The sequence below is a fragment of the Dryobates pubescens genome, chromosome 26 (assembly GCF_014839835.1).
Source record: "Dryobates pubescens isolate bDryPub1 chromosome 26, bDryPub1.pri, whole genome shotgun sequence".
NCBI classification, from domain to species: domain Eukaryota; kingdom Metazoa; phylum Chordata; class Aves; order Piciformes; family Picidae; genus Dryobates; species Dryobates pubescens.
In genome coordinates this window covers 8,320,357-8,343,489 of record NC_071637.1, presented here as the reverse complement: position 1 = coordinate 8,343,489, position 23,133 = coordinate 8,320,357, and the positions used below count along the sequence as shown (strand labels likewise).

Here is a 23,133-nt window from a genome sequence, read left to right as displayed (position 1 = left end):
AGTACAAGTTGTGTTTTGTCATCCCAGTGTGTGGGTATCCCAAGCTGGATATTTAGCAGCATAGCCCAGGACTCTGCACCCTAAGCATTGCTGTCTCTCCCTGCAGTACAAGTCCTTGGCAGCTCCGGGGGCTTTTGCTTTGTTTCCTGTGAGTGCACAGCAGCCATGCAGTGCCAGCTAGCACCAGGCTCTTACCGATGCCACACAATGTGTTGTGCCACCACAACCTGGTGCAGTAGTGACAGTGGCTGTGGAGAGCTGTGTTTACTCACCTTGCAACACTGGCACATGTAAGGCAGAAAGGGTTTGGGTAGTGAAACTGGCTTGTCTGCATGTGATCCTGGGCAGGTTAATGAAACCTGCCATTAGTCCACTAAAACATGATCTGCCATTGCAGCTACTCCTGTGTGAGTGAAGTGCTTTCTGAGGGTCACAGATGTCATTTACAGGATTTTAAAGAATTAATGAGCTTAGTAATGTGTTCTTCCTTGGTGAAGTTTAAGACATCATTCAAAAGTTTTTTGGTTTTGTGGATTTTTTTTTTAATAATTATGGCAATGGAATACCTTTGGACAAGTGATAAACATCTGCCTACGAGAATGTGTGCCCGTTCTGTGCTTGAGAAATGTCTGTGTACTGGCACTTGTGCAATTGGTGTACAGAGGTAATTGTCACTGCTTAACATTCCCCACTACCCTGGGTTTGGATTGTGGCTTTCTGCTCTGTGCCTGCCTGGCAGAGTGCAGGCAGTTTACGGAGTGGTTTGTGGGACAAGGGAAAAGAGCAAGGTCACAGAATAAATAAGAGTTAAATGCCAGCACTGGGGTTAACTAGATGTCTTCATAACAAAAACTATCAAAGTGTGTGGGGGATAAAGATCAGCATTTGGATTTTTGAGGATTGTCAGTAAGGCTGCACGAGTTCCCTGCTCAGCACTACAGCTCTGGAGGAGGCTACAAGACAGTGACGTAATAGGATTCCTGAGCGCTGATAAACTTCCTCAGTTAAAGTGTTGCAACATATGACTGTTATTGCTGGTTGTAGTATTGTGTTGGACTTCTTTTCCCCAGAAACTCCTTTGCATCACATAGTAACCTTGTGCAAAAAAGGCTGTGTGAGAGACCTCTCAGTAGAAATGCTGGATATTCTTTACCTGAGTATAGATACTACTGATAATCACCCTCAAAAACTGGCCAGGCAGGAAGCTTTTCTTTTGTTTGTCTGATTAGGTTTTCAGTTTGCTTTCCCTGCAATTCAGGGGGTTGTGAAAACTATGACTCTAGGCAGGCAGCAGTGTCACAAAACTGTCTTTATTTTTTATACACAGCAGATTCTCTCCCATGCCCTTTCTTGCTTGGACTTGCACAATTCTTAGACTGATTCTCAAACCTTACAGTAAGCATTTGTTAATTGAAATTCTTACAGCAACAAGTATCTTTGTAGTAGGGATGTTAGGAGAGGTCAAGGCTTCGACTGTAGAATGTTTGCTACGTTTTGGGTAATTTAGTTTTTGTGATACTGCCTTCCACTTCCCTGCTGTTGTAGGTGCTGTCAGTACTGGGGGCTGCTGTCTCGTTTAGAAAAGCACAAATGTAAGCAGTTATGCTGTGCTAGTTATTAGGAGTCAGTCCAATGAATTTAAAGTAATTTGAAAGACTAAAAGCAATACAACTGTATGCAAACAGGTGGGCAGAGTGCACTTGTCTTAAGGTAAAACGTTCTGATTTGTTTGTGGGATTCATTTGTCAGTTTCTCGAGCATGTCAGGGAATTTCACCTTGTAAAAAAACAAACCAAACAAAATAGCCTGCCCGAGCAAAACTCAAACCAAACCCACAAAAAAACCCCAAACCACCACAAGTAAAAAACAACAACAAAAAGTTAATCTATAGTAGTATATTAAGTTACTACAAGTTAATATACTAAAGTAGTATATTAAATTATTAAAAGTAAAACAACGAAATAAATTTGTAAACTATAGTAGTAGCCTCTCTTTAAGCCTTATCCTGTAGTAAATATTATGATATAGGTGCCTAGGTATTTTTGCTTTTGAGTACGATCCCTGGAAGAGGCCTAGCCTAAAAAATAAACAAAAGTAACTGGTTTCAGATGTGTGATTACAAGGACTGGCTGACTCTTTCTGTGACTGGGAAGCATGTTGTGATGAAATGGGCTGTGTGGACACCAGATTTGCTCCCTTGGGCAAAGCCTCTTACTTGGAGCATTATTATAGAGGTCATTCTGAATTCACAGTCATTAAAACATGGAATCAAGGCTAATCTTGTGTGGTTTTCTCTGCCATGAAAGAAAGGAAAATACTTCCTCTCTTCCCCCCATAGAGCATATCTATACCACCGTTAAAAATAAATATTTGGTATACAAGTGACTATTTGTTTTAGGCCTTCATCTGCAAAGGCAAAGTACAGTTAAATAGTATCAAGCCAGTAGAATATACTTCTGAAGTAGAGTTTGTGAATTCATATACTTGTGAATTCCAGTGTTTAGCTTTACTGTTTGTCTCATGTTGGTAATAGCTTTTCAGATGTGGATATTATGCACAGCCATGTGAAGAAGAAAGCTCTGCTGGCTCGGTTTTCTTAACAAGAAAGAAGTTTGTAGATTTGACAAAAAATAATAGTTGTAGCTTTTCAAAGTGGGCTACATTTAGGGTGCTTACATTGTCTATGGTTTTATTGGACTACCTAAGGAATAGTCAAAGATGGAAGTCCATTGTCTTAGAAATGTTACAAATGCAGAATAGCAGGTGATGTCCCTGTCTAAAGGGAGTCAGAGATGGCACTAGTGGTGCTGTAAGGCTGTAGGAAGTCAGATGTCTCTCGTATATGCCCAAACAGGAGCCATCTCCAATATTTTTTTCCCCCAGTAATTTGATCTATGTGTTCACTGCTATCAGGGTTTTGAACTGTCAATTTCTATCAGGTTTTCCTGCATTCCCCTGATTTTCTCTTCAGTTAATGTACAATTTGCAAGTCACAGCTGACCTCTACATGGTCAGTGATGAATATGTGTAGGTGAAAGCAGTGGGATTGTGACTGAAATCAGGGGACCTGAAAGTACTCTGATTTTGGAATTGGAGGTTTGACTTACGTGGTTTGTAAGAAATGTTTGGCACCATCTAAAACTTGTGATTTCATGTACTGTGTGGGTGCTGTGTAGTGCTCTTCTAGCTCATCTGCATTTCAGTCTGAAAGCTGCTTTGAGCAAGAAAACCTCTCCTGTGTTTGGGTGGGACCCGTATACTTATGGCTTCAGTTGTAATAGAGTACAGACTAAAGAAAACCCACTTTTCCAGGGCTCATCTGCCATTCTTTGTGAAATACAACAATGTCAAAGTAATTTGATTATGCAGGATGTCTTTTGTCTAGTTTTAAAAGCTTGTGAGAAATTACCTTGCAAGTCAGCCTTGTGCAGTTAATGTCTATGCCTGCTCATGCAGCACTGAATCACCTTTACTTCTGGAAGAAAAGTAGATTTTTCTTAATTCCTCCTATACACTGAAGGAAATGACTTAACTGGTAACACCTTTTGCTGTTCATTTGCATCCAGCAGGGGCTGGGCTGCCCAGCTTCGAGCAAGTCATTGTGTGGTGTTTTAGTAACAGCTCCAACACCATACAAGATGTTTGCTCATAGCTCAGCGGACTGTGAGTCAGGTCTGCACTGGCTGTAGCAGGCAGAGTGTCTATGTTTGGTAGGTCAGGTCAGGGTTTTAAGATGCTCATAAATCAGTAGATAGATGGTGAGTGACAGGTCAAGAAGTGATACTCAGCTGTTCTGCCTGGCTGGTGGAGAGGATCCGGGGTGCGTGTGTGTGAGTCAAGAGAAACATGTTAAAAATTAAGTCATGAATTAATGTTCCTTCTATAGGTGTTGTGATTGCTTAAGATGCTGTGGCAGGAGAGACCCAAGGCCTCGTACTGTATGGCTTGGCCATCCAGAGAAGAGAGACCAGAGATACCCTCGCAATGTGATCAACAATCAGAAATACAACTTTTTTACTTTTCTCCCTGGGGTAAGTATGAATAAAGTTGCTTTTCATGACCCTTCACCAATGCTTTCCCCAGTTTATGTGGTTTTACATTAAACAGGTACAGAACCTAGAGCCAGAGGAAATAACTTAAGTTTGAGTTGCATTTGGTAGACCACCTGCAAAGGTAGCAGCAGCAAACCAGACACAGATCTGTCCTGAGAGTCCAGGACTGCTTTAGGTGCTAAGTGCTAAGTTAGCATTTAGGCACAACAGGTGCAGGCAAAAATGTTTCTGGTGGTTAGTTCAATATGCATAACTTCTGAACTCCATTAATATCTTCCTTCCTCTTCCCTCCCCCCCAACCCCCCTTTTTTTTCCCCAGGTATTGTTTAACCAGTTCAAATACTTCTTCAACCTTTATTTCTTGCTTTTGGCCTGCTCTCAATTTGTCGTTGAAATGAGGCTTGGTGCGCTTTACACATACTGGGTTCCTCTGGTAGGTAATTTAAAGTTTATTTATTCAAGAAGGTTTAATTTTTATTAAATTTCTTTTGCTGTCTTTTCTCTAGGACATAAGTTTGTACTTTAAATCATTCTGTTAACTTATTTCTTCAGGCCAACTCTGTAGATGTCATAGTGTAGATGCCTGTTCTGGCCTTAAGCTTTGTTTTGTAGAGGTTTGACAGGGATGTCAGAGGATTCTGCCCTCAAGTTCATCTGTGGGATGTTAACAGGCACAGAGCTCTTGCCATGGTGACTGCAAGGGCAGCAAGGCTTTGTGAATAACATGAGAAATAAATGGAGACTGGAGCAACATGTGTGCTGCTCACAGCTGTATCTGAATGTAGCGGGTGCTCATGGAGGGTCTGTAAGGGGTGTTTCACCCTCTTGGGGTGATTATGCAAGGGCCAGTGCTTGCAGGAGCCCAGACCAGCCTGGTAACTTCAGTGAAGGACCGAAGGGCACCTTTCAAAAGTGACCTTAACGAGCGGCCATATGTGCAGTGATGGCAAATTGTGCTCCCCTGCCAAACAGTTTGACCTGTGGCCCTGAGATAGGTCAACAGACTGCTTCATAGTTTAACCACATTGTAAAAAAAGAAATTAAAAAAATGAGAAACACCCCCTCACAAACCTCCCATGTACCAAAAGAAATATATAGAGACATACACACACTCATTCATGCTTTCTCAAGGTGCAGATACTATTTTATTCCTGTAAATGATGTTGCCCTTTTCTTTTGATAGCCATATGTCTCACCTGCCATCAAAGGAAGTCAATAATAATCACTTGGAAAGCAGAAACCCCAGAAAGAGGAATAGTTGCATAGGATGAGCGTCTTGAATCTCTGAAGTGCACTGTGTGAGCCAGTTATGGCTGCTTAAGCATCAGTATCTATGTACTTTTTTCTTTTATCCCAGTAAAACAATGATTTCTGATTCTGTGTGAATAACTTCTCTGTTGCACCTAGCTCATAGTATTGTAGGCTAATTTTGTTTCAGAGAGACATCTGCTGAAAGCAGGGCTGTCTTTAAATTTAGGTTGGCTTACCTCATCTACCTGCATTTTGAAAACCTCCAAGGATAGATGTCTTTTTAAAAGAAGTGACACAAAACCAACTGAGAGTTGTTTTAAAAAGCACAGAGCTGTTTCTAAGGCACTACTTGTGCACTGGTTTGAGACATGCTGGTGGTAAAAATTCGTGGCTCTATTGAGGGAGCTGAGGAGGAGCAAAGGAATTTTTTTTCCTGCCTTTTAGGCTTTCAGTACAGTGAAATCCCTGGTGAAAGCTATAAAGAAGTGAAAGTGGCAGCTTTGGGACGTTGCTGTTAAAATTCTGTTTGTATTAAGGCTTGGATCTCACTGAATTCTCTTTCCAGTGTGTGCTGTATTGCATTTGCTGTGTGATTTTAATACTAGTTTCTTAAGACCCTCTCCTATAAATAAAGTATACAAGCACATACAGGGTCTCTCTTTCTGGATTTTGTGTAGGCAGTTGTGACTTGTCTGTGCCAGGTGAGCAATTACAATTTGGCATATGAGCTGCCAGAAAGCAGGATAAGAAAGGTCTTTGTTCATTACTGGCTGCTAATACAAGTGTTGGGGATGGAATGACATATGAGATGACACAGGGAGTTGGCACATGTGGGAATATTTTGGGGCAATTATTTGAAGGCTCTTCAAACAGCTGAAACATAAGTTGAAAATAACTGATGCTTTTTTATTTCATTTTGGAAAGCAGATAGGACTTTCTAGCTAAACACACAAATGCAATTTGTAAATGGAAGAGAAGTGTTTATTCTTTTCTTGATTTGTTGGTTTTGGGAATGAGAGCTCTTCCAGGGTGCTGCAAAACAGATGGTTGTGGTCCTGAACACTGAGGAGTGAAACATTTCTCTGAAAATATTGTATTAACAGCTCCTTAATCTCAGTATTTGTAAATACAGGATTGAATACAGGCATTTAAAAGAAAATAATAGCCCATCCTTGGCTCTCTTCATGTGTCTGCATTTTTAAATACTGCAGAAACATACTGGGTTGCATTTCAAAACTGGTATTAATTAATCTAGATACTGCATTCAGACACGTATGTGTGTGCTGGAATTAGGGACTATTCGGTTTTATTGTAGGATTGTAAGAACTGACAGGTAAAGTGTACCTCAGTACACTTCTTCAGTCTTAGTGGCTCTTAGGTTCATAATATTCCTTGTCTAAAAAAGAATGTGAATTGTTGTGTTGGGTAATGCTAGCAGTGCTCCATAGCAAGACCATCCTGAGGTGGCTGTGGAGGTTAGGTTCCCAAGTCCCTTGTGCCCTGCTTAACAACTGCTACAGAGTTTTTGGAGGTTTGGGCACCTGAAAATGAAGTTTCTTAAAGTTGGAAATTGCAGTGCCTTGGCAAAGTCTGCAGTTTGATTAGGTGGGTATGTGCAGGTGTTTTCCTGCATTTTTCATGCAACCCTCAGTTCCTAACATCGCCTTGCCTCCTTAAATAAAAAATGTTTCAAAGTGGCAGAGATAATCAGTGCATGGTTGCAGTTTTCAAGAACACACTTAGTAAAAAATTACTTTTTCTTCTGTAGCAGGTAAGGAGTGTTTCAACTGCTTAGTGAGTCCAAGCAAATAGTCCCTAACAAAGAAATTACTTGCTGGTACTAGGCCCATAGCGAATTGTTTTGCATTAACTTAGTTATTTTTTTTTATATATATATATATATATATATATATATATAGTGAAGGATGTGATGTGGGCATTTTTGTCATGACAAGAGGAAATAAAATGACTGCTCATATCCACAGAAAAGTAGGACTGAAACCCTCATCAGACAAATATGCAATTATACTATGAGTAGTTCACATGAATATATTAGAATGGCTGTGTAGGTTGTGGTTCATATACACACATTAAATAAATAATGCTAATTAAACGTAAATAAACAGAAGGGCATAAGTTTCTGTATAAAGAACTCCCAGGTGAGGTGAGCTAACTTGGAAGGGGTGGAGGGAGTACAGAGATGTGAGTGGTCTTCTCTGCTCACTTGTGTAACCTCTCCCAGTTTTGGTTACTCACTTGTGAAGTGAGCTTAAATGTTATTTACACTCTTCAGATAAACTTTACAAAGAATTGCTTGGGGAATTACTTGCAGAGCATCACAGTAAAGCTGAGAAACAACCACGTTTTGTAAGGAGCAAGTCTCTTGTCAGTTTGCTGCTGGGAGTTCTGCACAGCAGCAGGTAACATCACTATAATGATTTAGTGAGAGAAGATAGAGTAAGGAAATGCAGATTGTTGGCATTGCTACTGATAAATATTGTTCTTATTAGAGGCAGATGTGATTTTTCCCTGACCTTTTCATCCATTCTGTTCCCCCCCACACCCCATGCCCCTTTTAGGGATTTGTGCTTGCTGTTACTGTCATCCGAGAGGCCGCGGAGGAGATCAGATGTTACATGCGCGACAAGGAAGTGAACTCGCAGATCTACAGCAAGCTCACAGCGAGAGGTCGGCTCGGTGGCTCCAGCCTGCCCGCTGCATCCTGGCGCGGCTGCGGCAGCGCCGGGGGTTGCAACTCAATCAAATGCTGCTGACAGTCGGAGAAGCAGAGTTCAAGGAATGGGGAGGGGGTTATGGGCTCGTAGGCACGTGGCTTCGCGGCCACACCACTGCTCTTGCCGTTGCGGAGGCCTCGGGGGTCTTGGTGGCTTCTCGTAGATGGCTCCTTGCTGGGCTGTGGTGGATGCAGGGCTTTGCGGAAGGTTTCTTAAGGGGATGCACAGCTAATGCGAGGGGTGTGTGCGCTAATTGCTTCAGATAGCTTCAGAGCATCATCTTGGGGATTGGAGGCATGGGGAGCAGGCAGCCAGCGCATTTACGAATGCAGGAGCCTGCTTGGTGGGCTGGGAGTTCCCTATAACCAGCACCAGGCAGGGTGAACTTCCAAGCAGCTGCTGTGATTATTTTGAAATCCTGCTTGCTCCTAACTCCAGTGTGGGCCAAAACTTCGTTCTCAGTTATTGTCCTTTCTTGATGTACTGGAGTCACTGAAGAAAATGAAATTGGATCTGAAATGCTCTAGGTTGTGGAGGTGGATGTTTCCAGAAGGGAAATGCATTTTCCTTCCTGCAAAGCTGTGACATGAGAGAAGTGTTCCTGATGTTGCATGGACAAAGGGAAGGAGAGGCAAATATAGCAAACAGCATAGTAGGAAGAGAATGAGAATGGAACTATAGTAGATATGATGTGTTGTTTGGGGTGGGTTGGTTGGTTTTCCCCCAGTTTTGGTAGTAGTGCATCTGTCTTCCTTTCACACATATTTTTTTGCTTGTTTGTTCTGCCAGTAAGAGAGATGTAAGAAGTGTTCCTGTAAGCTACCAATTCATGTTCTTCAATGGCAGCAACAAATGTGCTTAAAGAGAGGAGGATCCACACAGGCAGATAATTTGCAAAAGCAGTTTGGTGCCACAAATCATAGTTAAGTACCAGTACTTGTGTGTACTGAAGGAGCTTGTGGGTGCATGTGGTAAAGTTAAGGTGGCTTTCTTGACATACTGACATGTTCCATCACTTGTTGAACATGCAGTAGCAGTTGAGTTTGATTTCATTTTTTTTTATCCTCCTGCGTTGTACCAGACAGGGACTTGTGTCAGGCAAGTCCGTTGCTGAACAGATTGTGTGATATGTTGCCATGCCGTTTGTGTGCTTCTGTTAGCAATAACTGATGTAGTTCATCCATACTGGCAGTATCCTCTCTTGTACTTTATTGTGTATATCATCTTTAGTCCCATCCTCTAACTGTGAGGAGTTTGGAGACCTCATTTGTGAGCAAGCCCGGGCTGCAGCTCAGCTGGGTCTGATCCCTGGCTCCGGGCCATTGTTTACAGCTGTGCGGTACCTAACAAAGACATTTAAATTCTTGCTTGAAAAAAATGAATGCTGCCTCACTTTGGAGTTTCTCCTAATACCATGACAATGATGGTGAGTCCAGGGGTTTATTTTTAAAAAGGGAATGAACTGAATGTATGCAACTTCTTTTTTTCATTTCCAATTTCTTTGTCATAGTTTTTATCCCTGAATTAAGATGCAGTGAACTAGGTGTAGTAGAAGTATGCTGCTCTCAACACTTGCACTTTTAAGAATAAGGCTGCTTTTAAAATGTAATTGCTAAGGCTGTATATATTTCACATGCTGGGAATTATGAGGCAACTCCAAGCCAGGGAGTTTGAGTTTCTGAATATTAAATCCCCTTTTAATAACGTGTTCTTAGTACAACACTTAAAATGCTTGGCAACCAACAAAAGCCTCATCCAAGAGGGTTGTACTACATCTATTTAAAGATATAAAAGAGTTGCCTTCTGGATTCTATTCAATGATCTGTAAGGGGCCTGACCTCTCCTTTAGTTCTTTTCATATTGCTATTACGTTTCCCATGAATGATTTCCCTCCCCCCAGTCCTTTAACTTTTCTAATTTTGTGAAAGAAAGCAAGGAGGATTGGCAGCTGGGCACTAGCCAAAAATCTTAAGCCACTTTATTTAACACGAATTTGGTGCAGAAACAGAAATGAGACTCTCTAGCAGTGGAGCTTGCAGTAGGAAAAGTACAGAAAATTATTTGATTCTTTTGTGGTTTGGGGAAAAGTAATTTTCTGTCTCTTGATGAATCTCAGTACTCAAGCTTTTCAGGAGACCTGAACATCTACTTTTCCACAAGTTAAAACCATAGCACCTCTGAGAATCACCTAGGAGCAGGGAAGAACCTTGTGAAGCTGCCGTAGCTGGGGGACGGAAGAGTGTTGGGTTTGTTTTATTGCATCTATTTGTACAGTTAGGAAAGGTAGTCAGGCATTCAAGGAAGCCCTTCATCAGGTCAGAAGGAGAAGCAGCAAATAACAAAATAAATTGGGAACAGAGATCGTAACCATTAGTTTTCAACGTAGCTGACACATTCCCAGGGTACTGATGCACAAAACCCCTCTGAAGTGATGCTGTGTAATTTTTTTAAATCCTCACAATAGTTTCACCTCTAAAGCCACTGTTCTGGGGGAGGGGGATTAGATGAGGCTCGACACTTGAGCACTGCAGTCTGGAGATTTGCTACAATGGATCTAATGGAGCACTGTAGCTTTCTCCAAGCTGATTTTAGTTCCATTTTATTTTTATTTGCATGAAGCTGCAGCTGAGTTGGCTGGAAGAATAGGTTTTCCCATCACCAACTTTGGCCTTCCACTGGAACCCCATACATACTTAGGACTGAATGAAGTCAGGGAGAGCTGAGCACATGCTTATATGCGGTTTTGAATAGGGACAGAAGTAAGCAGAGATTTAAGTGCTTTCCCGTATTGGGATCCTCTTGTCCCCTTTGTGTGCAGTGTCTCACACCCTTTGCAGAGCCACGGCTGTGGGCACAGCTCCTGATGCCAGCCAGGAGCTCTCCAGCTCCAGCACTCCCATCGGTCTGGTCCCCCACTCATTGGGGCAGGGGGGGAGAGTATTTTGAATTTGCAGCTTTGCTCCTGTCCATGAAACTTTTTTTCATGCACTCTTCTTGTTAAGCTTTTTGAGATTTGCTCAACTGCTTTCTTTGTATTTAAAAAAAAAAAAAGGAAGAATCCTCTTTGGAACACATTTTATTTTGAATAGAATTGGTGAATTCCAGGGACTAATCTTTTTGGAGGTGGCATGAGACAGAGCAGACAGTAGTGTATTTTTTGTGTTTCTTTATTTTGCATACATCAAATAAACTCTACCCCGAACCTCTTTTCTCCCAATATGATCTATTTATGTTAAACATGGTGAAACCAGCAGACTTTTGGAAAGCTTCTTTACTCGAAAGCTTCCCATTTAAAGGACAACTGTTTGGGTTGTAATAAAAAATAATCAAATTTCAATCCCCTATTCATAAACTTACAAGCCTCCTTGTGTTCAGAAGTCTGTGTGCTGACTTTCTGCTTGATAGAAAGCTAGAACTGCGCTTGAAAATTCTTGGTTTGTTTTTCTTCTCTTGCAAGCCTCCCCTGCCCCCCCGCCCCAATCCCCTCGGCCCCGGGTAACACTGCATAATAGGGAAACTCCACAGAATGAAATGGGAAGAGACCTCCTACTGAGGGGTGCTACTTAAGATACAGATCATTGGCATTTACCAGCCATATAAAAACAATATTTTCCCAAACCCTCTGAGTCCTGCTTCACAGCTTACATGGCATAAGGCTCCAAATGCCAAAAGTTTGGTGCAGCACATCCAAACAACCCTTTTTTTCCAAATGCATTTGACCTGTTTTAATAAACCGCTGGTTTCATCTCTAAATCTGAGGTTAGGTGATTTGATCTGTACTTTAATGAAATTCTGCAGAGCTTGAAATCTTGACTTAAGTTCTAGCATGGTAGAAAAAGGCCTCTCATCTGGCTAATATATTTAATGCTTTAAACAATCTATTTTATGGTACATTCATCATGCTGCAGATTGGTCATAATTATAAAGTCCATACCTAAAGTTGAAACAAACTGTTTGCTTCCCCCCCTGCCCCCCTTTTTCTTTTCTTTAAAACATAAATCAGGATACAGCAAAGGATGAAACAGATGCTAATCAACTTTTAAGACCGTAGATACATATTTTGGTGTTTTTTAATCAAAGATGAAAATTGTGTTGATCACCAACATATTTTCTGAAGTTAATGAGAATACAAATGGAAGCATTAGAAATGCTAAATAAATCTTATGTGTATTTAGAGGAGGCATTTCTTGGTGTATTAATAAAAGCAGTCATTACTTTAATGCTTTAGTAGCAGAGCAGTCGTTAAGCTGTTGTGTTATTAGCTAGATTCTTAAACATGCATGAGAAAAAAATTCAATGTTTAGGAGGTAGTTTCCCCACAGAAAGAAAGAGGAATTACAGAATTCCCAAGATCAAAATAAAACTAATTCAAGTAAGTTGCTTTATGGGAGTCCTGAGTCGAAGGAAACATCTGGTCCCGCGCCTTCTTAGCAGGACATGTGTACATACTGCAGAGATGTCATCCATGAGAGGCTGGGAGTATGGCTGGAAAAAGCAGAATTAGCTCTGCTACCTAAAAAGGGCATCTCATTTATACAGGAGTTAGAAAAATGTGTATTGGTTTGAGAGGTTCTCGCTTTTTTTACCTTAAAACAGCTGAGGTTGGGAGGGTTATTGAACAAGGCAAATCTGCTCCAGCTGCTTTCATTTTTCCTCATATTGGAAAAATTTTAAAGCAGATGATACTGTTTTCAGACTAACGATCTAAAAAGCCTTTTATGTGCTTTGTCCAAGCATTATCTTTTCTTTTTCCAGCATGAATTTACGTCATTAAGGAAAGCACCACAAAACCAAGTTTCCATTCCCAAGCCCTGCAGATAGTGCTTCCTATACTGCCAGTCACCAAATAAATCCTTGTGATCTTTAGGAGAAATACAGAAGCCATGGTTAAACAAATCCACTTCTTCCAAGAGCTTTTTTTGCACAGTGCTTTAGGAATTGCTGTGCCTGTGTGGGGAGAGCACATGGGGTGGGTCGTTTTTTGGGTTGGGTTCTTTTTTTTGTACCCTTTACACAGGAGAATATTCAAAAGCACTTTTTGTTGTTTTGTGAATAACCGTATTAAAAGGAGAGGAAGAGATGTTATCTGTCAGACCCTTTTAGTGTCATAGTACCTAACTTTGTATAGCCCATACAGAAGACTGCCAGGGATGCTTTTTTGGGTTCTCTTGGAGTGCGGCTTTTCTTTTCAAGCCTCTGCGTAATGGACTCTTAATCCCCGGTATGCTTCCTGCCCCGGCAGAGATGTCTTTAGCCCAGCATTCATTTTGTTTACCCTTTTATTTAACTGCAAATTTCACAAGGCAAAAACCCAGAATCCATGAAAGACCTATGAGATATTTGTGAAATGGGCCATGACTCTTATAATTTGTAGGAATAATTACAGCATGTAAGGAAGTCTGCATTTATTAGCAGCAATGATGAAGCATGTTGTTAAGCACACAGTGTGTCACCAAAGCAGCAGGCTGCCAGGAGCCCAGAATGGCTTTCATTGTTAATTTGGAGCAGAAACACTGAAGCATATCCTGAGAAGGATGCTAATGAAGGGACTGCCAGTAGTAAAATCCTAGTGACCTTTGTGCTTTGTGCTAATTTCTATTCCCCCTCCCTTCCCCCTTCTCGTTTTCCCCCTGAGCTGCTATCTGGCCAGTTAGCCCATGAATTTCGAGGTACAGTAGGAGTGTTGTCCATGCTGGGGTGAGCTCCATGTGCCTCCCCCACTTCCACTCAAATCACAGCAGATTAAAGAGGCTTTTGTTGAAATATAACAGACAGACACGTAGAGGCAGGGTTCAAATTAACTGATTATAAATCACTACTTAGTTTGAGAAGCCAAATCTAGAGCTGGCTAATGATTTGAAATTACTAGCCAATTGTTAAATTAATCTCCTGGTTTAAAGCAACTGGGAAATGTTTGACAGCTGCAAAGAAATAAATATTTAAGCATTTTCTTTAGGACCTGAACTCTGCAGGGCTTGTCGAGGGGCAGAGGAGAGGTGGTAGAGCTGAGCCAGATACAAGAGCTGTGGCATGGAAGGAAATGAGCCTGGATTGTAAGATGGACTCATTGTATGTACGGTTTCTGGGTCTTGGCTTGAGAGTTGAGCTTTAAATATTCAGCCACCTAGGGAAAAGGAATCAGGAAAACATGGTTCCTTATTGTAATTTTTGTATTCTTGCTCTGCTGTCTGCCTGACACTGGAGTATTTCCAAATTCATAGGTTAAGCAGTACAAGAAAAAAGTTTAAGGGCTTGTTTCAGAGTTGTCACTAGGGAGAGACAGGGGTCTCTGCATTCAAGGCTGAGGTCTGAAGCTGTTAGACAAGAGGTTTTCAGCCCTTTTCCAGATCAAGACCCACTGATTTACCCAGAGGGAGCAGTGGGCTTGGTGAATTTTTACAGGGCAGCATTGCCTAATTCTTAGGATACAAACGTTGCCCATTTTCTCCAGGATAGTGAAGCGGAAGGAGGGGAAGTAAGGCACATAACACAGCACCCACAAACCTGGTCCTGCTGTTGTTCTAATGCACTTGTATCTTTCCTTTGCAGGGACTGTGAAGGTGAAGAGCTCTAATATCCAAGTAGGCGACCTCATCATTGTTGAAAAGGTTAGCCCTTTATCTTTTCTGTGGAAAGTACCTTTGGCAAGACTGTAGAAAATAAGATCTTTTGAAGTTGTATTTGTTCTACAATAGTCTTAGAATGTCAAATGTTGAACACTAGTTACAATACTTAATTAAGTCCTAGGGGAGACCTTATTGCTGTCTACAACTACCTGAAGGGTGGTTGTAGCCAGGAGGGGGTTGGTCTTTTCTCCCAAGCAGCCAGCACCAGAACAAGAGGACACAGTCTCAAGCTGTGCCAGGGGAAGGTTAGGCTTGAGGTGAGGAGAAAGTTCTTCACTGAAAGAGTCATTTGCCATTGGAATGTGCTGCCCAGGGAGGCGGTGGAATCACCATCCCTGGAGGTGTTCAGGAGGGGATTGGATGTGGCACTTGGTGCCATGGTTTAGTCATGAGGTCTGTGGTGACAGGTTGGACTTGATGATGTTTGAGGTCTCTTCCAACCTTGGTGATTCTGTGATTCTGTTCTCCTGCCCCTGCTTCACCAAAATAGCACCATCATCTTTACAAAGGAGAGCAAATCTGCAGATAGGCACCTCCAACCTCTTCTTTCCACTTATGGTACAGAAAGATAAAAAAACCTCCCTGCTCATCTCTCTGACTTGTGGACACAGGTTAAATACCTGACACTAATGCCACATACAAATGTTGGGTGTAAACAACACAAATATTGTTAGACACACTGATCCATTTGCAGGCACTGGTATGTCCAGGTATATTTTCCCCTTTGTACAAGTTTTTTTTTTTTTTTTTTTGGGGGGGGGGGGGGTGGGGTGGGATTATCCACTGTTTTTTGGTTGTTTTGTTTTTTTTCTACACACTCTCCGTGCATGCAGCCAGGACCTCTTAAGCTATTAGTATGAAAATATTCAGTACAAGAAAGAGAAGAATGCTAGCTGTAGATTCCAGATACATGTTTTCTTCTAGTGTGGGACTTGAAAGAAAACCAGCATTAGTTTAAGTTGTCTCCATACTTGTAGAATTATTCACTAGCCCTTTTGTAAACCTAGGCATTGGTGAGTCTGGTCAGTGGAAGATGGTACTAGTTATTATCCTGCACTTGAAATTCTTCAGGAAAGTGAGTTTAGGATTCAAAGCAAAATGAGTACCAAGCTTCGGTCTGACAAAAATCCTCTCCCTCCTCCGTATCCCTTGGCTTGTCACGGTGGGGCCACGGAAGGCGGCTGCACGCGCGCGCAGGGGTGTATGCACAATAATGGCCTTTCTTCTCCTAACAGAACCAGCGGGTCCCTGCTGACATGATCTTCCTGAGGACATCGGAGAAGAATGGTAAACATCTGGAACCAATTGTCAAAATAGCCATTAGCCTTTCACTGGTTGTTTTAGAGAAAATTATCTTTTGCCAACGTGAAAGAAATAGATAATAATAAATTTTCAGAGGACTGAAAGGCTTTTAGGGAGTGTCGCTTCTCAGGACTTTCTGCTCTTTTGGCTTGCTAATGTAGATGGTTGAATCAAGGGTAAATTAATCTGGTTGCATAATAATTTGCATTTTAGATGTAAATTATTTTACTTGCTATTCAAGTTTGTTTAAGTGTGGCATAAGGAAATGTTTGATCAGAAGGATTAGAAAACGTAAAGACTAGTGAGAACATTTCACTTGTCTTAAAGCTACAGTGCGGCATCTCAGGTTATTCTGCACTAGTGGAAGGAAATAAACTTGTGATGCAAGAGTATCATCCTTGTGTTATTAACAGAAGTGACTTGAAACAAGATAGCTTCCAAAGAAGGAAGAGCATCCCAGATATGAAGCCATTTTGTGAGTTAATGAAATGTACCTAAGAGCGATCTGGAAAGAGCACTGACTGGTGTTGAAAATCCACAGGGTCTTGTTTCCTTCGCACTGACCAGCTGGATGGTGAAACAGACTGGAAATTGCGGCTGCCTGTTACCTGTACTCAGAGGCTGCCAACTGCTTCTGTAAGCTGCCCTTCCTACAAAAGGCTGTGCTTGGTAACCACATGTATCTGTTACACCTGGAAAATATTCAGGTGATCCAGTGAATGGGAGATTTTGAGAAAGAAGTTAATGCAGCCTTGTTCTCTGCAGGGCTCAGTGCATGCTACAGATTAGCTTTGGCAACAAAGGATATCAGGGTAAACCTCCAGCGCTCCAGGCAAGATTTCAGCTAAGGTGAAGCTAGATGTCTCTGTTCTGTATGGCTGTTGCACAAAGCTGTGCAGATAGGCACAGCTAGAGAATGACCTTGCAGCAGCAGGAGGTGGCTGATGGTATGATGCTCCTATTTTCTTTTTTCCTATCCAGAGACCATAACAGGATAGGTCTTGTTGCAGGATAGGTACCCTTGTTGGTAGTGCTTTTCAAATGCTCCCTTTCATTCCATGAACTACAATATGTTCCGAAGCACAATTCCTGCATTTCCTTGTATTTTTTCCAGAGGCCATTAAGGTTTCATTGCTTGCCTTTGTGAAAGGAGGAGTGTCTCATACTTACATTTCATTTTAAAGAAAACAAGAAAAAAGGAGGAGAAATTGTAATATTTGCTTTTTTGGTGTTCTACCTGTAAAAAGTCCAAGTTTATTTTATAAAAAGGCTTTGAATCAAAGCAAGACATTCCCTCCATAGAGATATGTACACTTGTTGAGAGCCAGCAGTGAAAACACTGCAGAATTGTATTTTCTTGTCACCACTGAGCTGTTCCTAGTGACACTGGCATCTTGAACTAAATAGTGAGTGATTGTTCCTTGGAAGACTAGACCTAAGCTTTCTTTGCTACTAAGTAGTAAGTGTCTTGGGCTGCCTTGATTGTTCAGGCTGAAATGTCTTTTATGTGGGACTGACATGTAAGTCAGTCCCAGGAGTATCTCGGGTATCAGTTCAAGAAACACTCTTAAGTGAAGTTGTAACACCAGCTGTATTTTCTCTTAGACAGTTGGGCTCCAGTAAATAACATGATTTAGTAATTGTCTTAACTTGATAACTCCTGCTCAGAGTATTTTGGTAGAAACATTTGTACGCTATTAAAATTTGTTTGTCTAATTGCCAAAACATGTCTGTTTTGTAGGACCTACTGCAAATCCGCTCCTATGTATATGCAGAAGAACCCAATATTGATATACATAACTTTGTGGGGACCTTCACAAGGGTAAGTCTTGCTGACATAAGCTTGAAATGAACATAAGGAAGAAGCAGTGCAATGAACGTGGTGAAGTACTGTAACACGTTGCCTGGAGATCACTGCAGGAGGGTTGGACAAGATGATTTTTGAGGGACCATTCCAACTCACTGAAATCTGTGAATCTGAAATACATAGTGTTTGCCATGAAAACCTGCTGAATGCTACCAGTGTCATAGTTTGTCAGGAGGAGGAGTGAAGTCTGTCTGCTATTCCTTGTCTGTCTTGGTTTGGTGTTTTTTTGGTGTGGTGTTGTTTGTTTCCTTTGTAAAATCTGTTAAAGAAATCTGAAACAAAAATACAATTATTGGAGCTGTGACTTGGAGACAATGTTATAGGCTATGTGGGTAAGGACCTTATTCTGAAGGTATTAGATCTAAGTAATCAGATGGAGATTTGTAGTTGTATATTCATGGTACCTGTTCAGAAGAACATCTGGACCACCATGGACTCTGTGGGATTAAAATCTTTCAGTTGTGACAAGGCAGGGGATCTTACCTAGTTCAGGCAATAGCAGTCTTAGTTCTGAATCCATTGAATTTTTGCCTTCACTTGCATGTAACACATGTGAACTCAGTTCTATCTCCTCCCTGTCTCAGAGCCACTGTGAAATGTCACCATTAGAAAAGATATGTTTTTAATGTGCTGGGAAGATGCATTGCCTGCTTTAGTCAAAAGGTTGGGTTGTTTTCATCTCAGTGGGATTATGAAAAGTTTGAGAGGTTCATCTAATGCCTTTGGGGAGTTTTCAGAGGATAAATGGGTTTGTAACAAATAGGAGACAGGCACTGCTTTTCAGCAGTTGTCTGCTGGTATTTTAGTTCAAAAATGCAGGTTTTGCTCTCTTACCTTTATGTGGCATATTTTAACCTAGTTAATAGTGCTGGCATGGCAGAGGTGTTGAGTGTCTTAGGGAGGCACTTCCTGTATAAAACCTGCACAGACATTGATTTGCTTCCTTATGCAAAGGTACACTTGTGTAGAATTAATCTTTTGGTGCCTGAGAGGAATCATGCTTTCTTGTGACTGTCCTCCGGTGCATATGAGATGACTTCCCAGACATCACTGAGCAATGCAAACAGATACTCGGTGAGATCTTACAGTAGCAGGAGAAACGTTATTAATCTGCATGAGCCAAGTGAAGGAACATTTTCCTGTAGTCCCTTGGGAGCTGCTGACAAACCTCTTCCTCAGGAGTCATAAATGAGAGACTTCAGCAGGCAGAGATGTCTTAATAGATGATTTTTGCGCCCTCCGCCCCTTCTGCTCCACTGAAACAAAGTGCTCACGTTCTTAATCCAACCAGAGATTTACCTGGGGTTGTGAAAATGTTCCATCTTCTCAAGAAGCCTCTACCAATGCTCCCAGTGTCCCATGTGTGTGTTTGCTTTCACCCTGTTGTAGGAGGACAGTGACCCTTCAGTGAATGAGAGTTTAAGCATCGAAAACACCCTGTGGGCCAGCACAGTGATTGCATCAGGTAAGATGGAGACATGTGCAGGTTTGTTTTTTTTTTTTAAAGAGAATATGTTAACAATTTTTAAAGGTCTTCTTGTAATGGAATAATAATCTCCATCAGTTGGAGAAATTAGCAGTTGGAATGAAGTTTCCCACTTGTCCTGACACCTCTGGGGAGCTGAGCTGACGTCTAATTGCCTCTTGGACATTTCTAGATGAGAAGGAATTGGAGTGGCCTTTGGGCACTTCTTTAGCATCTAGGACCAGAATAGCACTTAATTGCTCTCTGCATTGACATCCTAATCTGTAACAGAAATGGTGTCGAATAGATTCTGGTAACAGAAGCTAAGATGAAAGATTTCCAGGTAAGTGCTTCCATTGAGTTCATCTTACATACTGTCAAAAAAGAAATTCTTTGACAGATTTCAGTTTATATATATGATAAGCTCCCAAGGCCTGAGATTAATCAATGCCCTCTTGTAGAGGCTTGTCAAAGTAAAGGCCTTGTTACTCCCATCCAGCATGCTTGCAAGTTTTGCAGGGTAGTATCTGGGGAGAGGGAAATTCTCTTCACAGTGCATTACCTAGATGTACATGGAATAATAATGGGAAGGAACATGAACTTTGAAAGATTTTTGTTTGTTTGTTTTTTTCTGAAGCATTGAAAAGCTTTTGATTTGCTCTTTTAAAGGAAAACCAGTGGACAAATTTTATTGCTTTGTTTCTATCTAATCTTGCTCTGACTCTTCTTTAAAATGTATTGCAGTGTTGTCACAGTGCTGTGACCAAGGGATAGTTAAAATATAGTTGTCCAAATTCAATTTAATCAATTAAATGATTATAGACTAGTTACTTTCCTCCTGCTTGAAAGGGTACAGCAAAGGGCTAGAGAGATGATTAGGGGACTAAATCATCTCTCTCAGCCTTTGTGTCTTGTGGCTTTTTAGCCTGGAGAAGAGAAGACTGACAGCAAATCTTACCAATGCTTATAAATACTTAGTGTGTGAGGATGGGACCAGACTCTTTTCAGTGGTGCCCAGTGACAGGACAAGGGCTAACAGGCACAAACTAGAACATGGGTGTTTCATCTGCACATAAGGAAAACCTTCTTTACCTGGAGGGTAACAATAACAGAGCACTGGAACAGGCTACCCAGACAAGTGGTGGAGTCTGTATCTGGATGATTTCCAGAGGTCCCTTCCAACCCCTGGCATTCTGTGATTCTGGAAAGAATGCTGCTGAAGTCAGAGGGAAGTGCTCTCCTGCCTTCAGCACTCTCACAACCGGTGCCTGCTGAGGATAAAAGCTTTCCCCTGCTGTACACTCAGCTGTGTGTTGTATTCAGGTGGTGCAGGCATTTTCCCCAAAGTAGGGCACATCACACACTCTGCTCCACCTGGTCACTACTTCAGTTGTGTTTAGAAGTCGTGGGTGTTCTTGGTATATGTATTAAGGCATGCAACAACCTTCTCTCTGCCCAAATGAATTCACTGTTTGAATCCAGTCCCCTTCTGAGTAAGTTATTTGTAGATAGACATCTTTGTGAGTTCAGTTAGTAGGAATAACATTTGCAAATATCTTCACCATTTCAAACAGTTCATGCAATGGATCCTGTTTTGAATGGCCATAAAACAAGAAGCAGCACTCTTTTTGTACATACCAGTGTGTCTTTGAGCTGTTTCCTAGCTCTGACAGGTTTTCCCTCTCATTTTGACTGGGTTGATCAATATAATACTCTTTTTATTTCTCCTATGGCAATAGTAAATAGCATGTCATAGGTTATTTCTGTTAGGAAAAAATGGGGATATTATTTTCCTTCCACTGTAAGTGAAAGCTGCCAGGTTATGGTGATGCCATCTCACTGGGGTAGCCTTTGCTTGTAAGATGAAGCAGAGCTATGTGGCTTTCTCCATCTGCTGTAGTAGGAATGGGTCTGACTCTGACTGCTTGTGGTTCATTTGGAGTAGCTGCGCCCATCTGCTGATCTGAATTGTGATGATCTTACACCACCTGCCATCTGGCTCCAGTGATTTGTTGTTAGTTTGTGTTGGTTGAGCTGCTTTTTTGGTTTGGTGGTGTTTTTTTCTTTTCTTTTATTTTATTTTTTTTAAAGAAATGTTTCCCAGCATATTTTTAGAAACTGCCTCTTTTGAATCAGGCTTACTTAAAAATAATTCACTTGCAGCTTGTTAAAACTTTGATTGTTAATGGGAGCAGGGGACTAGCAGAGTATAAAATGGCAATATATTTGCAGAAGTGTTTTGGGTTTTTTTTTCCCAGTGTTGTTTTTCTCCATTTTTACAGACCCTTAATATTTTCTAGTAAAAAACTACTAGACTTTGGCAATAGCAGCTTTTAAACCCTTGACAGGAGGTAGCTTTTTTTTTTAATGTCTTTTTGCAATGTGTTTAGGAGAAACTTGTAGAAAACCAGTAGTATATGGTGCTAAAATGCATTATGCTTCTGCAAGAAGAAAAGGAAGAACTTTGTTGCTCTCAACTCTTTTAGCAACTGTGGGACATGGCATTAAAATACACTGATCAGCTCCATCTGTTGCAGTAAGGTAGGAGTTGGTATAATTTGCCATTTAGTGGGCACAGCAATTAAATACTTAAAACAAAATTGTGGATTTTAAAGGTAATTCTGGCTTTGGAAGCCACTAGAGTTTTACTCTGGTTGTGGCAACCTGCACCAATAAAGAGCTGTAGCCCAGAGCACTGCTTTTGCACACAATGAAGGATCACTATCTGGTGTAGGATAAACTTACACACACATAACTGGGACCCAGAGTGGTGGGAGGAAACCTAAGAAATCCTCCATCCTTAGCAACTTTTAATATCTGTTGTCTCTCCTCACTACAAATAAAAGGAGGTCATGAAAAGTGAAGAGAACAAAGGAGTTGACTTCTCTTTCTATGCACATTAGTTAATGCAGTCTGTGATGCTGCATCAAGTCACAGAATCACAGGGTTACAGAATGTTAGTGGTTGGAAGTGACCTCAAAAGGTATCCATTCCAACCCCCCTGCCAGAGTGGGATCGCCTAGGGTAGGTCACACAGGAGCAGATCCAGGCAGGTTTTGAAGGTCTTCAGAGAAGGAGACTCCACAACCTCTCTGGGCAGCTTGTTCCAGTGTTCTGTCAGCCTCACAGTGAAGAAGTTTTTCCTAAAGTTCATGTGGAACCTCCTCTGCTTCAGCTTGCAGCCATTGCCCCTTGTCCTGTCATTGGACATCACTGAAAAGAGCCTGGCTCCGTCCTCCTGACACTCACCTTTCACATCTTTATAAACATGAATGAGGTCATCCCTCAATCTCCTCTTTTCCAAGCTAAAGAGATTCAGCTCCCTCAGCCTTTCCTCATAAGGAAGATGTTCCATTCCCTCTCCAAGCATACAGGCAGTATGGTTGTAAACGTACTAGCATTTTGTAGGATGCCTTCTGTACAAACCCTGTCTCATAGGTTTTAAATTTCAGGTACTGGCTTTTTTAATTTCTGATTGCCATTATTTCTGAAATTAACCTGCTAAAAATCCTTCCCAAGTGCCAGTACTTTGGATCCAATGAGTATTTTAATGGAGAAAACAAATGGAGGTTGTTTTTCTCCAGCAGATCTATTCTCTGTTTTATTTAGGTACTGTTGTGGGAGTTGTTCTTTACACTGGAAGGGAGCTGCGCAGTGTGATGAATACTTCAAACCCAAGAAGTAAGGTATGGTGAGGAAATAGCCTTATAAAAAGGGCTGGAAATTAATCATTTTTAAAAAAAGAAAATCCTTCCAAATGCTTTATGTGCACACTATAGGAACAGCTTCATAGGAATAATGATTCAGATCATCCAGCCAATGATTTAAGGTAGTT

At 41.3% G+C, this 23,133-nt stretch overlaps 1 protein-coding gene across 1 annotated transcript in view; it reads left to right on the top strand.

The window, feature by feature from the left end:
• The window catches only part of ATP9A (ATPase phospholipid transporting 9A (putative)), a 59,121-nt gene that overhangs the window by 4,791 nt on the left and 31,197 nt on the right, over positions 1 to 23,133 (top strand). The window contains exons 2-10 of the mRNA XM_009903196.2: positions 3,887 to 4,031; positions 4,372 to 4,485; positions 7,883 to 7,991; positions 14,588 to 14,646; positions 15,900 to 15,951; positions 16,508 to 16,602; positions 17,708 to 17,788; positions 19,223 to 19,298; positions 22,908 to 22,984. Of these exons, the coding sequence (XP_009901498.1) occupies positions 3,887 to 4,031; positions 4,372 to 4,485; positions 7,883 to 7,991; positions 14,588 to 14,646; positions 15,900 to 15,951; positions 16,508 to 16,602; positions 17,708 to 17,788; positions 19,223 to 19,298; positions 22,908 to 22,984 (808 nt within the window). The remainder of the gene's footprint in view (positions 1 to 3,886; positions 4,032 to 4,371; positions 4,486 to 7,882; positions 7,992 to 14,587; positions 14,647 to 15,899; positions 15,952 to 16,507; positions 16,603 to 17,707; positions 17,789 to 19,222; positions 19,299 to 22,907; positions 22,985 to 23,133) is intronic.